The 15,120-nt window shown below is 32.5% G+C and overlaps 1 protein-coding gene across 1 annotated transcript; it reads left to right on the forward strand.

Annotated features, from left to right (window-relative positions):
• Nucleotides 1-5,406: 5,406 nt before the first annotated feature.
• LOC133178639 (uncharacterized) lies at nt 5,407-14,781 on the forward strand. Its single transcript, XM_061313364.1, has 8 exons — nt 5,407-5,493; nt 7,510-7,612; nt 7,802-8,012; nt 8,228-8,347; nt 8,476-8,545; nt 13,680-13,810; nt 13,905-13,985; nt 14,606-14,781. Exons 2-8 carry the CDS (start codon nt 7,532-7,534, stop codon nt 14,779-14,781), a joined length of 870 nt encoding a protein of 289 aa, XP_061169348.1. The 5' UTR covers nt 5,407-5,493; nt 7,510-7,531.
• The last annotated feature ends 339 nt before the right edge of the window (nt 14,782-15,120 follow it).

The following is a 15,120-nucleotide window of genomic DNA, read 5'->3' on the forward strand; positions in this document are numbered from 1 at the left end:
AGTATACACTAGAACCATCATCCGAACTATTGCCATCTGAGCGATAATTGTCTTGGTTCATATTTTCTTTTAATTTTTGGAGTCGCGCCTTCTCTGTAGCAAGAAAAGTAGGTCCGGATAACGTTGAGGTTGCTTTCTTCCTTCCTTTACCAGTTTCTTTCACATTTCTTATCTTAGCCATGTCTTTTAATAAGTCTTTTTGTTCTTTAGACATCTTACCCATGGACAGTTGTCTTTTGAATTCGATATCAGACATCGACTGCTTCATCCTTTTTTCGACCCAGTTATTGATGTGCTCTGCAAAATCATCGGCAAGAGATTTTCCTTGTGGTGGACAAATTAGAGTCAAGTCGGACATCGTTTAGCAGTAAATGCTTGGATATGTACTTTGGTATTATTCGTTGGTCTGATAGATTCACAGTGATGACCAAGTTGTTGCTCCAGTCGTATTTATAATAAGCACGCACCCTAGCTCTCCCGCTGAGAGTTTAGGAGACATACAGTATACCCCTCAAGTACTTCAAGGGTTGTAAAGAGTGCAGAGGTAAACCTCGAAACATATATCATGTTGCACCCCTTGGTGTGAATGAGCAAGCTCAGGTATTCTTCAAACGCGACGGAGCAGCGAAATGGAAAGTAAATACCCACGGCGAGAAAGTTCGATTTTCTGATAACGGCCGTGGAAGAACCATTGTCTTTATTGTAGGCACTTTTCATAAGTGCGACACTATGTGTTTTCTCTTTGTGCCTTGCCTATGAGATAATACAAGTTACCTATTCCGTGTTGATTAAATAATCCTTTAACTATAAAGCAAATAATTAATTTATTTAAAACAAAAACAACTTGAATTTCCCCCTTCCGAATTTTAATGTTTAAGATTGTATCTTCCAAAACAATACAGAAATACATTAAACATTATGTTCTGCCGACTTTTGTGAATAATTTCTTACCATTAATTTATAATTGTAAATTTTATTCTCACTTCACACTTCTTTTTTAAGCTCTGTCAGAAACATCTTCGCTAGCCAAGGGTTTCCGATCCGAAATCTACTAGTTGTAGAGTAGATTTCGGATCGGAAACCCTTGGCTAGCGAAGATGTGTCAGAAAATCATCAATGTTGACAGAAAATACCCCCCCCCCCCCCAAAGAACTACATACTTAAATTGATAGTTGAAATATTTCATATCTATTTTGAAATATTTTTCATATTACTTTCGTCGGAAGATCGTAAAGTGTGACTTGGCGTACTTCAAAGCATTATTTTATGTCATAAATCGTTAAAAGATCATTTAGTACCCCCTTCTATGACAATCTAGAAGAAATATTTAATACAAATGCGTTCCAAACAGCTCTTCGCTGTTGCTCGGAATCCAGTGATTTATAGGGTTTTGGCGATGTAAATGAAAAGACCAGCTAGATTACAAATGTCTGTCTCTAGTAGAGAAAAACATATATAAAATGAAATACAGCTCAAATACAATTGTTTTTGTTTTTAAAGATATTTACACAGGTTTGTAACCTATGACATTGTTTAAAACAATTAAAAATCTGTGCAATTAGGATGGACGTGTCATAATACTTTACCAAAGAATCCTTTGATACAAAAAATTATTAAATATATACACCGGGAAATAAATAATAATTTGGTAACTTGTTAAGTCATTTGGTATATCAATTAAATCAATAATTTGAAACGGATATCATGTATATTGTTGAATGTGAGTTTGAAAACAATTTTGATAGCAGGAAAAATACAATCTCTCTGCTGTGTTCTTCTTTCAGTTTTAACTGATCTGATCTTTAAACACGGGTAAAATGACAGCCCATTTTACACTTTGTGATCAGCTACAACAGATAAATAATCATGACCTGTTTTTAAGTCCGAATCACTGGTCTCTGTTGTCTCCTTTTCAGTGAGTGATTTATTCATCTCCATATGGTAGTTTGGTGCTATGTAACCTCCTTCCATTGGATTTTCTTGTATTTTTGCTTGACGTTCGAATCTAAATGGTTTGTTGTCTTCCTCGGTTAATTTGGATTCAACACCATGAAGTTCTATCAAATATGAGCTGGAATTCAAATGTGTTATTTTTGCTTTTGTCAAGCCCTCAAATAAAATACTTTGCGAAAGGGGAGGACCAATGCCAATGGCAGAGTTTGATAATTCTATTTCAAAGTAATGGTCCTCGGAATCGTGTTGGATCGACTTATTATTCTTGCCTTTTGTAATATTGTATTTCTTTCTGTTTTGGTAATGACATGTTACATGAAGACAGACAATGATTAGAATAAGGCAACATATGCTACACATTCCAACTATCATGATATTCTGGAAATTCCAAAAGTTTTTTAGCACTGGTGAATCAGTAATTGTTGCAGAAGTACGGAAAATATGTTCAGCAAGACCATGTGTAGATAAACTAGTTGGGATGAAAAATGAGTTCGTTTCCTGTTGTTTTGACTCGGCACTAGGTGTTGTTTCTTTATCTTTTGTTGTTCTTGTAATTTTTTGCTCTAAAATAGTATCAAAAAATCTTGATATTAACGACAAACAATGGAAGTTACAATAACATATTCAATATACATGTTAGCCCGAAAATAGTTGCCTTTCAAGCATGATAGTCATTTTGATTTTGATTTCAGAGAAGTAAAAGAAGCTGATCTAAAATTAATCTAAATATATATTTTCAAAAGTTTCTTTACCATTAGTTGTCAACGTTATACATCCCTTAGCGAAGTCGCATAAATGTTCGGGGCAATCACAAGTGCCTTGACATCTAAATCCGTACGTTGGAAATCGGCATTGTCTTGTACATTTGTCACCAACAAAGCCATCGGGACATTCTGAAGTAAAAAATACATTTTTTGTCCTTTCTAATTCTTTTGTGTTGTTAATTTTAAGCTCACCTGAGCCAGAATCCCAAAGAACCTTTCCTGATCTAAGTTTGTTAAGCATATGTACTTATATGTACATGTACGCATGAACATATGTGCCTTTTATTATTTTTCACGTTTTCACCTTTTTCTCCAAAACGAGAACAGTTTCACAACAGTTTTCAGAATATTTAAGTATACATAAATGTGAATGCATATCCATGTAGATTCCATTTTGTTTTAATCACGACCTCTTGGGCTGAGATGTGGCGACAATAGGTTTATAGAAATCGATATATTGCTGCAAGAATAGCAAGAATACATCTGACATAAAGCATTTATGTACTGTTAATATTGTATTATTAATATTATAACGGAAATCAGGTTTATGTTAATGACCACATTAAAATATGGCACAGGTGAGCTTTTTCATTTTGTAAGTTTTGAATTTGACGGTTGGAAGTAAAAATAAAATTTACGATATGACATTTTCACCCGGTAAATTCAGAATTTACATACAGTTTAATTGCTGATAGACATCATATTTTCAATTAAAATTACCTTGTATTCTTCTTATTTGATTTTGTCCGGTCCGTAACAAGATATTTTTGGCCAAAGAAATTAAGTGTGAGATATTATGGTTCATGTTTAGTTAAAAAATTACTCTCTGAAGAAAATTATCATTTATCTCGAAATATACATCAAATTAGAATACATTGCCGATGCATGTTTGTAAACAAATGTTTTCATAAAATTAATCATCGAAACATGCTGTTGTGACTTCGCTCCGAGGAATAAGTGAAACATGCTGGTTAACTTAACACCCGTTTTGTAAAACATGTTGGTTTTTTTTTTAAATTCTTTATTGATACCCGAATCTACTGGTATTTATCTTTTTAAAAATGATCTGCTTAGGATATCGCACAGCTGTGGAGGTTGCCAAAGTGCATTTTGATAAATTCATTTCACTTTTCCCGAGATTCGATGTTTTGAATTTTGTACATTTCAGAATAAGTAGAAAAATTCATTTATCTACTAGGCATTTTTCCTACGCAAGTTATCACGGACCATTTAACTTTATAGAAATCTAGGTTTTTTATCATAGTAAATTTATATACAAATGTAAAGAATATCAAAAATAGATATGTTATAATGTACTACATGTATACTCAATTATGCATCGATTCCACTCCTCATGTCTTTTTCAAAATTAATCATATATGGAATACAAAAAAAAAAAATGAACTCACTTATGCATTGATTCAAAGCTTCATCAAGCATGTAACCAGAGCAGCAAACATTGCCATACAATCTAGAAAACATTAATTTAATTTACAAGTCGGTAACTAATATTTCAGCTCTGTTTCTTTTATTTCGAATAACAAAAAATCTATAGTTTTCTTATAAAGTCCCTACAGTATATTTTGGCTAGGTTTTTGTATTCTTCGCATAATGACCCTCCCCTACACTTACCCTGTGCACTTAGATTGACAGGAAGGCGAAGACCACAGCAGAAGCTCGAGAATCAACAGTGGAATCATTATAACTAATTCTAAAGTTTATCATCCCAGACAATACGTTGATTATGATATAATTTACTTGACACTAACTTTTTAAAGCACCAAAAATATAAATTTTTAAGTGAACACGGAAATTATAGCATTTGTATTTTACTTTCAAGAAATGTCATTTAGGGATACTGCATAAATCTGTTTCCTTTTCATAGGCGCAAATTATATATATATAGAACCATAATACATCAAACTTCAGCTAAAGAGATTACATAAAGGAAGTGACCAGGATTTTCAATCAAGGGTTGTGAAAATAAAATATACTAGTATCTTGTTAAGGAAAAAAATACGAAGAATTAATATAATGAGAAATATAACTGACTTGTGCTTTAAGCTACAGTTTGAAATCAAAACAAGGAAAAACATTTTTTTCGATAATAAAATTTTGGGGCACTTGCAGATTCAATCAACTATCGGAGAATCGGAGAACTATCGGAAAATGATTTTTTTTATAGTTACGACTATGACGGCAATGTGTACAAATGAGTATATATACAAGACAACAAGTGTATACTTTAAAATATGAATTTCTTCAATTTCATTTTTGTTTAATTTCACCCCCTCCCATGGGTCTTAAATTTTTCACAGTCCTCTTTAACTTAATTTTCTTTCAAACGATTCAATATACAATTTTTTTTTTGGGGGGGGGGGATGAGTACTGAATGTTGTTTATTTTCACAAACGCAACCAATGTTTTTGTTATTTAAATATTCATTGGATAGCAGTACTTTGATTTTATTTTTCTATTTTTACAAATACATTCAACAACTAATAAAGAAATAAGGTAATATACTGTTCACCTCACATCGATCATATTCATGAAGCAATTTTGTTGTATGTATGTTCAATAGAAAAATGTCATGTGAACATTAATTTTATCTAAAAAATTTAAGTTTCACTATGTATTTAATTTCTACTTTCGTTTTGTATATGATCATAATACTTCGACATGTTCGAGGAATATATGGTGTGAAAAACTTATGTACACATTCCGGAAAAATGTTGTCTCAGTCTGAAACAATTGAAAATATTCCACAGTGGGGAAGGTAGGAAGTTATATTAACAGTTTTGGAATTAAAATGGAAATAAGAACTCTCCAGATATTATAAAATTAGAGAGAGCGGAAGTGGGTCTACTACGTACTAGTAATATGTATAGAACGGGAGAGGGGGAAAACAACAAACAAGTACAGCAATCTAAATGGGTTTTTCTTTTAGTGGGCATATGCTTAGCAATTATTCCCTTGGAATCATTTTCTACTTATGACGAATATTTGAATCTATGTTAACATATAAAATTATCTAATTCAATGGTAAACAAAATATACATCTAAAGAATTGAAGATGTATAATTTCGATAGACTTTTCAGAGAGATGTGAATCCTAATATATTGTGAACAAAATAGTACCAGTGTTCTTGACCTTTAACACTATTTAACTAAGAAATGCTCGAAACAGATAGTTTCTTCCTCGTTTAGTAAGCCAAAGACCAAAGTCCAAACATATGAGCATTAAAATGCATATCATTGAGTTTTAAACTGAAGTTGTAGCAATGAAAAGTGAAAACTAGGCGATGGGAAAGGGTTGGATTGTAGCTGCAAAATTTTAAAATATTAGAAAATCGGGCCATGTATACCCGTTGAAAACATGTGTAACATGTATTAATCTCCGCCGCCCGTCAGGCTCCGCGGTTTTTTAGCTTTTCAGTGTTAAGATGTTTAATCTCTTCCAAGTGGAGGATACATATTTATATAGCATAGTTACATGTATTTTTGTCTATCTAGTGTTTGTCTATCTCTGTAACTATCACTCTAGAACCCTTGATGGAAATGGATTAAGGGAAAAGTACTTTATGATAAAGTCGGGGATGAAAACTACAAAATGTCGGAAATGAAAAGTTGATTATTTTAAAAAATGAAATGCAACCGTCTTCGAGACATAACTTTCAAACCCCTTTATTTATGAATGAATGAATTCAGACGAATATTTTGTTACTGATATCTTAAAGACTTAAACCTTGTGCATTGACCCTGACAAAAAGTTCATACCTTAAAAAGTCGAAGTTACTGAACAGTGAGATAGAGAATAATATTCCCAGTCAAGTAAATAGCCAGAACAGTCGATTAAATATGTTAATCCCTAATACTTGTTTGCTGTGAAAATTGCATTAAAGATGTCACGAAGGTCATATCAGCATGATTGTAGGGAAAAACAAGTTTTTTGGACGATAATAAAAAAAAAATGGTTTATATTCTAAATCGTTGACTGCGACTGTAACGAATTTATAAAGGTACATAATTTATCACTTTGAGCCACATTTTGCAATGTACGAGTACTTGCAAAATTCAAGTAAATGGTTCTCGACAATTCGGTGAGTACGGCTGAAAATCATTAAGGTCAAGATCTAGTAAATGAAAGGTGCCTACAGATTTCTCAAATTTGAGAAATAAAGACCTTTAATGGTGCTTTATAACTTTAGCTTGGGCAAATAAGGTGTTTCGGGGCATAATTTGTAGATGAACAAGACGAAAAATCATATTTTAAACTGTCATTTTCAATGGAAAATTAAGAAAATTAGTCATGAATACGGGAGTTTTTTTCCATATCAGACAAAGAAATGTATCCAGATTGCCTACAGTCTCTCAGAAAACGATAATTTGTATGTTCTTGGCCTCTTCTTTAAAATAATAACAAATTGAATATAGGTATCAGGATTACTTTTCACATGATTTCAAATTGAATTCCATGAAAGTACTTTATTTTCTACAAAATTCTACTACAGCCGTAAAGTACGGGAAAAAGAAAGTTAAAATTGATTATGACGTCATAATGGATCTAGCACCAAAAAGCTAGTCTGAAGTCATTTACTGGATCTTGACCTTAATTAACTATGTCTTAATATTTAAGAGAAAGTTTTGAACAAAGATTGGAAATTTTGGTTTTTTATAAAGAAGCAACAGTTTACATAATGAAATATTAGGGTTTATTTCCAAACCTTGTTGAAGATGTAAAAATATATGTCGCTTATGTTGACCCACACATCAACAGATCATTCGATTTCAGGAAGTGAAATGCATTCTATGCTATGGTAGAAAGGAGAAATATGATAAAATACTTTTGCCTACAACTACTTCACAAAGTCTACCTTTTACTCTTTGTTATTCAGGTAAGTAAATGTCTTCCAAAACTCAATTCATTGCCTAAAAATAGTACCTACATGTAGTTTTTTTTAACTCAAGTATAGACAAAAGAATATGATGCAAAGCTATAGTTTTATCGTTTAACGACCAAACAAGCATTACATTAATTCAAGTCTAATACATCTTGATTGGTGCTTAATAATTTTTTTCACAAGGCTTCCACTTACACGGACGGATGTGTTAAGCCAAGTTCTACCGTCAGATATGTTTCTACTTGTCCTATTACGGCTGTAGAATGGCAGATTTCTTCTCTGAGGAAAAATTGCTCTCAGTATTCAGAGAAATGTCAATATGAATACCATTGTTTAATAAATCCATTTCTTAACGCAACTCTAGAAGTTTGTGCACAAAGAGTGAATATAATAGGTACAGTATTGTGTGTTAGCATCACATAATGTGTGTAAAATTTCAATTTTAGGTTACATAAGTGAATAAATGATCAATTAAACTTAGGTTTTATAATGATAAAATTAATCTTTTTCATGTTAGATTAAGAAATGATTGGTGATTACATGAGGCGAGGATTAATATAATGTGAAACAATTCTTACTGTTCTTGTTTTTGAATAAATGTTTCTGTAGAGAGAAAATGTGCCGAATTTAATCCAGGAGGGGAAGTTATACAAGAAAATTCTCTTGCAACTTGTCAGAGAGCAGGAGAGAATTGTTCATACACATATTCTTCGACGACTGCTTATAAATGTAAGATATGTTGTATTTATTGAACATATTAATTATTAAGATTTTTTGTTGCTTTAGTTAAATCAAATATGGCGCTCAGAATAACCTTAAGTAATAACTGGACTGACTATGTTTTCTCTCTCGATCAGATCCTGGGTGCTATAATCTGACAAAGCTGCAACCTAATGGTGAAAGACAAATAACCCAAAACAACGAAAAGTGACTCACTCTTTTTCTCTCTCTGTATAAAATGATCAATGGTCTAGTGAGGAGGAAAATGGTTTTGAATAATATTTTTAATATTTGGAGACAACTGCCTTTACTACGGTTATGGTTATGTGTCTGTCACATATTGTTTATCTGTCTTAACTTTTGAAACCTTACTTAGAATAAATTCAGCCAAGCACATGATTTTTAATCCATTGCAATCAAATCTTCTTAAATTGTGGCTCGAAATCAATCTTTTTTTGATTATTTATTTATAGAAACAAGTTAATAATCCTCACCAGGGGTGCCAGGGGCTCCCTAGATCGGGTAGCATACATACAAATACAATATACAGAATAATAATGTAGAAGAAGAATTTTTACAATTTGTCACAGTAATAAAATAAATTACATAATGACAAAGTATTTATACTAAGCTTATGGGTATTTACATATATATATTGGAAGGGGAACACACACAAACTATTGCTCGAAATCAATCTTATTATCTCATTGCTCAATAACTTTAACCCTGATTTTTGATCTTGAATCAATTTATGATGTATCTTTATTTCAAGGACATCATTTGAATCCATTCCAATCAATTCCCCCTAGTTCGCAGGAACCAATTTCTGATGCTTATAATCTAACGAGTATTCATGATCTTGGGTCAACGTGACATGCCAAAGGCCAAGTTCATTAGGCAATGATTATAACAAAAAGCATTCTGCGAGTATTGCATTAGCAATACTAGTCCCCTACTGGCATGTATGATCTGGTTCCCGTTAAAAATTGAAAATGCCATAATTCCTTCGTAAATCATTGAAACGGAACGAAATGAAAACTTGATCTAAAAGTAATCAAGGTAAAGTCACATACCAAAAATCAGCTCAATATCTGCAAGCGTTTAGAAAAATATCGCGGAAAACCCTTAAAAATTGAAAAGGTCGTAATTCCGTCAAAGATCAATGAAGCGGAACAAAATGCAAACTTGATCTGTAACTCATCAAGATACACTCACATACCAAACATCAGCTCAATATCTGCAAGCGTTTAGGGAAAAAGTGCGGAAAACCAAATGGGACAGACTGACAGACAGAGGGACAGACTCTGAGGAAACCTATAGACCCCCCCCCCCCCGGTTTCACCGGTAGGGGACTAATAAAAACTTAGACTAAACTGAATGGAAACTGCAGTCTGTGTTTTGTTGACCATGAAAAGATTTGTTGTAATCATGACTCAGGAACTCCCAGATCAAGATCATGGGCAATTTACAATTGTAATATTCTGTCCAGACAATATATTTGTTACTGTTGATCATGATACTGTAAAATCTCTTGATTTCGTTTTGTATTTTGTTTTACTTTATGCTTTGATGTAGAAATATCAAAGGATTGAAATAGGGAAAGAACGATATGCAGATGACACGGTTCTTAATTTTTCGTCACATGTCTGTCGTTTATCGTTGCATCTGTAAACTTTTCGACTTCTGAAGAATAACTGCGCAGGTAGGTTAAGGCTTCCCGTAGAAAATGACAGTGCACTCTGTGCCTTTACATCTCTGAACTACCAAAATGTGACGTCATAATGGAAAATGACGTCAGGTCACTGCAAACTTGAGGTGCTATGACGGGGAGAGTGTCATGAACTTTACTCTTTATTTCAAACTGCATGTAAAATGCTAGATAGCTATTGAAAAATCCACGGGTCGTTAAAGGTTTTTTAAGTCTTATATGTCCGAATATTTTTAAAATACACCGCTTACCTACCCTTGATTGAAATTCATCATGTTCAAAATGCTAATGAAAAATATACTTTTGAAATGTACTCTATTTATACCCGTGATTGGAGGTAGAATTTGTTTTGTATGTATAAAAGAGCCTGGCGCAGGTGATTAATGAGGATTAATCTGAGAATTTTTGTGGAAATCTGTAAGAAGAGGTTGTTCTCTAACTGAATCTTGCTTGGGAAAAATGTGTGTTGGCTTTGTTTTAATACAGATTACGATATTGTGTGGAAAATACCCTCAATTTTGTAGGTAAGTTGAATTTCTCAGGAAATATTTTGTACCCAAGTAATACTATGACTTTTCCCAAGCACATTTCGGATACACAAGGATACGATGAGTTTATTTATATAACAAAATGTTAATAATTATTGTGTTAATCAGCTGCGCCGAAGCGATTTATATGAAACACTTCACAAAATTATAAATGACCGTCACGTGATCAACAAAGTCATGTGATATCATAACAAATATGCTAATATATAGCCGAGAAAACCCTTTATATGAATTGGAAGTACTAAAGTTCAATACTTATAAATTAAAACCAAAACCGACCTCGCAATGACATATTATGTTTTGAGCGCATTTTAAAGCTTCGGGAAGCCTTAACATAGCTGCGTGAACTAATTTCAACCAGACTTGCCACAAAGCATCCCTGGGTTAAGGGGATTCAGCGGGCGATCATAGAAATATATAGGAAGGATCTTCTTGAAAATTTTCTATTCCAGAGCAGCAAAGCCATGATTAGTCACATTTATATGGCAACATCCTTATGTTGTGTAGATTTAAGTTTGTTCAAATCATGACCCCCGGGACAAAGATGGGACCAGAATGGGCGGTCAAATATTTCTATAGTGCATTTTATACCTTTTAATCGTGTATTTTTCGTTATGTTTGTGTAAAAATCTTTCAAACTATTTTTACCGATACGCGCATTTTTATTGTACTCGTGTATATTTTTTATCAAGCTCGTGCATAAAATCGTGATCGTTGTGCAGAAAATAATTTTTAAGCAATCGCCTTGCCATAACCGTCTGCCTCTAGTTTGTTGTCTGTAAACTTCAATTTTACGAATTCTTCTCCAGGGCCACAGTGCCAATTTCAACCAAACTTGCAGTAAAGCATCCTCAGGTAAAGGGGATTTAAATTTGCTCACATGAAGGACCACGCCCTCCTTCAAGGGAAGAAAATCGAAAATAAGTGAAAAATTAATAACATCTTTTAAAAATCAAAATCTTCTTCTCAAGAAACACGGTGCCAGAAAAGATGAAACATGTGAAAGCTTCATAACATAGTATAGATTTAAGTTTGTTCAAATCATGACCTCGGAAGGTAGTGCGGGGCCACAACAAGGGATCAAAGTTATTCATAGGAATATATTGGAGACATCTTTAAAAACAATCTTCAAGAAAAAAACAGCAAAGCCATTATTACACATATTAATACAGAAGCATCCTAAGGAAGTTTAGATTCAAGTTTGTTCAAATCATGACCTTGGGGGTAGGTCGGGGCCACAATAGAAGGTCAAACTTTTACTTAGAAATATATAAGAATTTAAAAAAAAAAATCTTCTTAATCCATCATTTAATAAATATGGGAGTATTCTCAGTTAGTGAAGATTCAAGTTTGTTTAAATCATGACCCCCTGAGGGTAGGTATGGACCACTTACATATTAGAACTTTTTAATCATGGACTGATTTCTGCTTTTCTCTAGCCAAAATTCTCAGGTGAGCAACGTGGTTCATGAACCTCTTGCTTTTTGATGGATCACAAAAAATATTAAAAGTTCCTTGATCTTCTCTTCCAATTTTCAAAATTTTCAGAAATATTCCAAAAGCAAAAGCAGTCTGGGTTGGCTGTGAAATTAACACAGAAAATACACTTTACAGTAGGATCAAAATAGACAACAGAACAGTTTTCAATTCTGTGCTTTACATACTAATTTACTGAAAATCTTTTTACGAAGAATGAGAGAAATGAAAGAACTTAATTTGACAAGAAGTTTAAACTTATTTAGAAAAAAAATTAACCAATGGTCTAAACGAAATATTTCTCCATTAGGAAAAATAACAGTTACTGTAGTAAAAGACCGGTTCTTATAAAATTTACATGTAAGTAACTTATTTATTCATTTCTCTTTCAAAACCATATTTGCAGTGTATAACGCAATTTGAAAAAGCTCTGGACAAATTTATATATTGAAAAAAAATTGATAAAATTCCTCGAAAAACGTAAAAATTGAATTTTTAAAATGATGGAATAGAATGACTTTATAAAAACATTTATTAAATCTCTTAAGGTTGTTGGATTCTGATATTTTTTTCAACTAATTCAAGAAGGATAATATTGGCCCGAATATTATAAAGAAGGAGCAAAATTACACATTTCTAGACAGAAGCTTCACTCCATTTTACTGATTTCTATGAAGAAAGTTTTGAGTTTAACGATTTCTATACATCACCGTGTTAAAATAATAAAATTATTTTTATTTAAACAAATGCATTTTTGTAAGACATTATATAACAAAAGGTTCAACATATATGATTTATTTGATAAAGAAGTTTTTTTTTTAGTTACGAACAACTGTAGTATCACAAATGATTATTTAGTTAAGTTAACATTCACCACATTGCTGAGACTTTCACAGCTAAATGTCAAAGAATTCTCACAAAATATTACTATTATACTATATCAACCTGAATTTATCAAAATACTTTGAAAAATAATAAAAGGATCCAGAAGCATTCAATGTAAACGCCAAATGGGCAAATTGGCCATTAAAACCTCTTTGAATGCAAAGATGAGTTCATTAGTAATTGATTAATAATATGAAAAAGAGTGTCAAAAAGTGAATTAATTGCTCTTATTTACAAGTCTTATCATAACGGTGGGGTTGGGGGTTGGATTAGGAGACTCTATCCATTGAAATCAGGCTTTTAAACATCACCAGATTTTAAGTAGGGAGGGAACTGCATCCTTTTACTCTCCTGTTCGAAGTTAGAATTAAAAAATTATAAAGCTTTATGTAGAAAAATATTCAGATTTTTATGTAAGTACACAGTCATAGCGCTTGGTGTCAGAATGTGGTCACACATAGGGTTAGCATTTGACATATTTATAAAGTCATCTCAAGAACAATAGAGTTTGTCAAATTAATTATTAGATGCTTGAATAAAAGTTTCAAATATTTCAATTCATCAGTGACAACATGTTTGAAGACATGTTGTTAAAGCGGTTGCTGATGAAATTGTATTTACCAACATATATTAATCCGTCTTTGAAAAATCTATGAACCCTATAATATTTCTATACCTTATTACAAATTTCTCATGATAAACTTCCATTTTTTGTGCTGTTTAGCTCTACTCAGCGGTCATTTACGATATGGAAAGTGATTTTGATTTGCCTTGGCTGTGTGATAGTCATAGGAATTATGATACTCAGTATCATATGCTGGAAACGCAAAAGAGGGCAGGGATCTTTGAGACAAGGTAATTTTAATATAATTATGTTAAATGCTACTTTTTCGACGAAGAATTTTTAGAACATCACTGAGACTTCGCTGAAATTGCTTCTTCATTTTAGGCTCTAAAAAGGAAAGTGAGCCTTTTGTGCAAACGTCGGAATTAAAATCACAAACAGACACACACGAAAATAGTGACGCAGGTACGTACACTATTCCTCATTCTGCATAAATGAAACGATGTCATACCTGTATTCACCCCACTGTATTTTTAGAATTGGTATAATTCTCTGCAAAATCATGCGTTTCACAGTTGAATTAAGAACATACGCAACGTAGTTTGAACTTTATTGCCTTTTTCCATGGAGTTGAAGAGTTCCAATACTTGAAGGAACTGTGTGCTATATTTTTATGTCTATATATGGTGTTGTACACTTCTTCTAAAACAAGTTTGGATTTTAAAAAAAAAATATAGAATAATGTTTAGCAATTTTAATATATTTTTCTTTGAATCATTCAAGAAATTTCATCAGTTGATATCTTATCAAATCCCCTGGTAATACATGCTGATTTTTTGCCTATGAACATCTGATGGCACTTTAATGTTAAATTAAGAATATTTTGAAAAATTATCAGTAGGTAAGGTACATTGCGTATGTCCTTAAGGGTTGAGATATATTAAACATATCAATATATTACAACAATAATTAAGATCAGATCGCCATATGTATTTCATATTACAGATATTCAAATGTCATAAGGGTCTGAATCTTGTCAAAATGTTTTATGTCACGCCAGTACAAGTATTGTCTATCGTTTTCAGAGCATCCAGGAGAAAATATCATTAATATTAGTCCTGATCCAACGTACTACACAGCAACGGACAAAATAACGTCATCAGAGAAACCTCCAGTGTACAACATTTTCCCTAGTCCAGTAACTGAAGAAAAATCAGAGTCGGAATTTAATATTCGAATGGAAAACGGAAGTGAAATTTAAAATTCTTGGTTTAGCGGATAATTTCGGATAATAACTTGCTTTCAGATTAACAATGTCAAAGATGGGTGGCACGGGACATGTTCAGAACTTTAAACATACAGTAACCAGACACATGAGAAAGCGGACCCGAACCGAATGCTTGTTCTTCATTGTCTGTTCGGGGTCTATTATAGGGCTGACACAAACCCCTAGGAAACCCCGGGAGGACCGAGAGCACTCTTAGAAAGCAAATATTGATTTATTATTTAATGTTTTTTTTTTTTAAATTTAGAAAAGAACTCAAAAATTTAAACTTGTATCGTCACTATATTTCTGCGTATCATTTGTCTTACAATAAAA

Source organism: Saccostrea echinata, unplaced genomic scaffold (assembly GCF_033153115.1).
Source record: "Saccostrea echinata isolate AGI-Se365-2 ecotype Australia unplaced genomic scaffold, CSIRO_AGI_Sech_v1 ptg000003l, whole genome shotgun sequence".
Lineage (NCBI taxonomy): Eukaryota > Metazoa > Mollusca > Bivalvia > Ostreida > Ostreidae > Saccostrea > Saccostrea echinata.

Excerpts from the sequence above, each read along its gene's own strand:
- LOC133178639 (XM_061313364.1), top strand. The coding sequence starts at position 7,532 with ATGGTAGAAAGGAGAAATATGATAAAATACTTTTGCCTACAACTACTT. Across the intron at positions 8,546-13,679 it reads ATAACCCAAAACAACGAAAA|CTCTACTCAGCGGTCATTTA; the intron begins GTGACTCACTCT and ends TGTGCTGTTTAG. Across the intron at positions 13,986-14,605 it reads ACACGAAAATAGTGACGCAG|AGCATCCAGGAGAAAATATC; the intron begins GTACGTACACTA and ends TATCGTTTTCAG.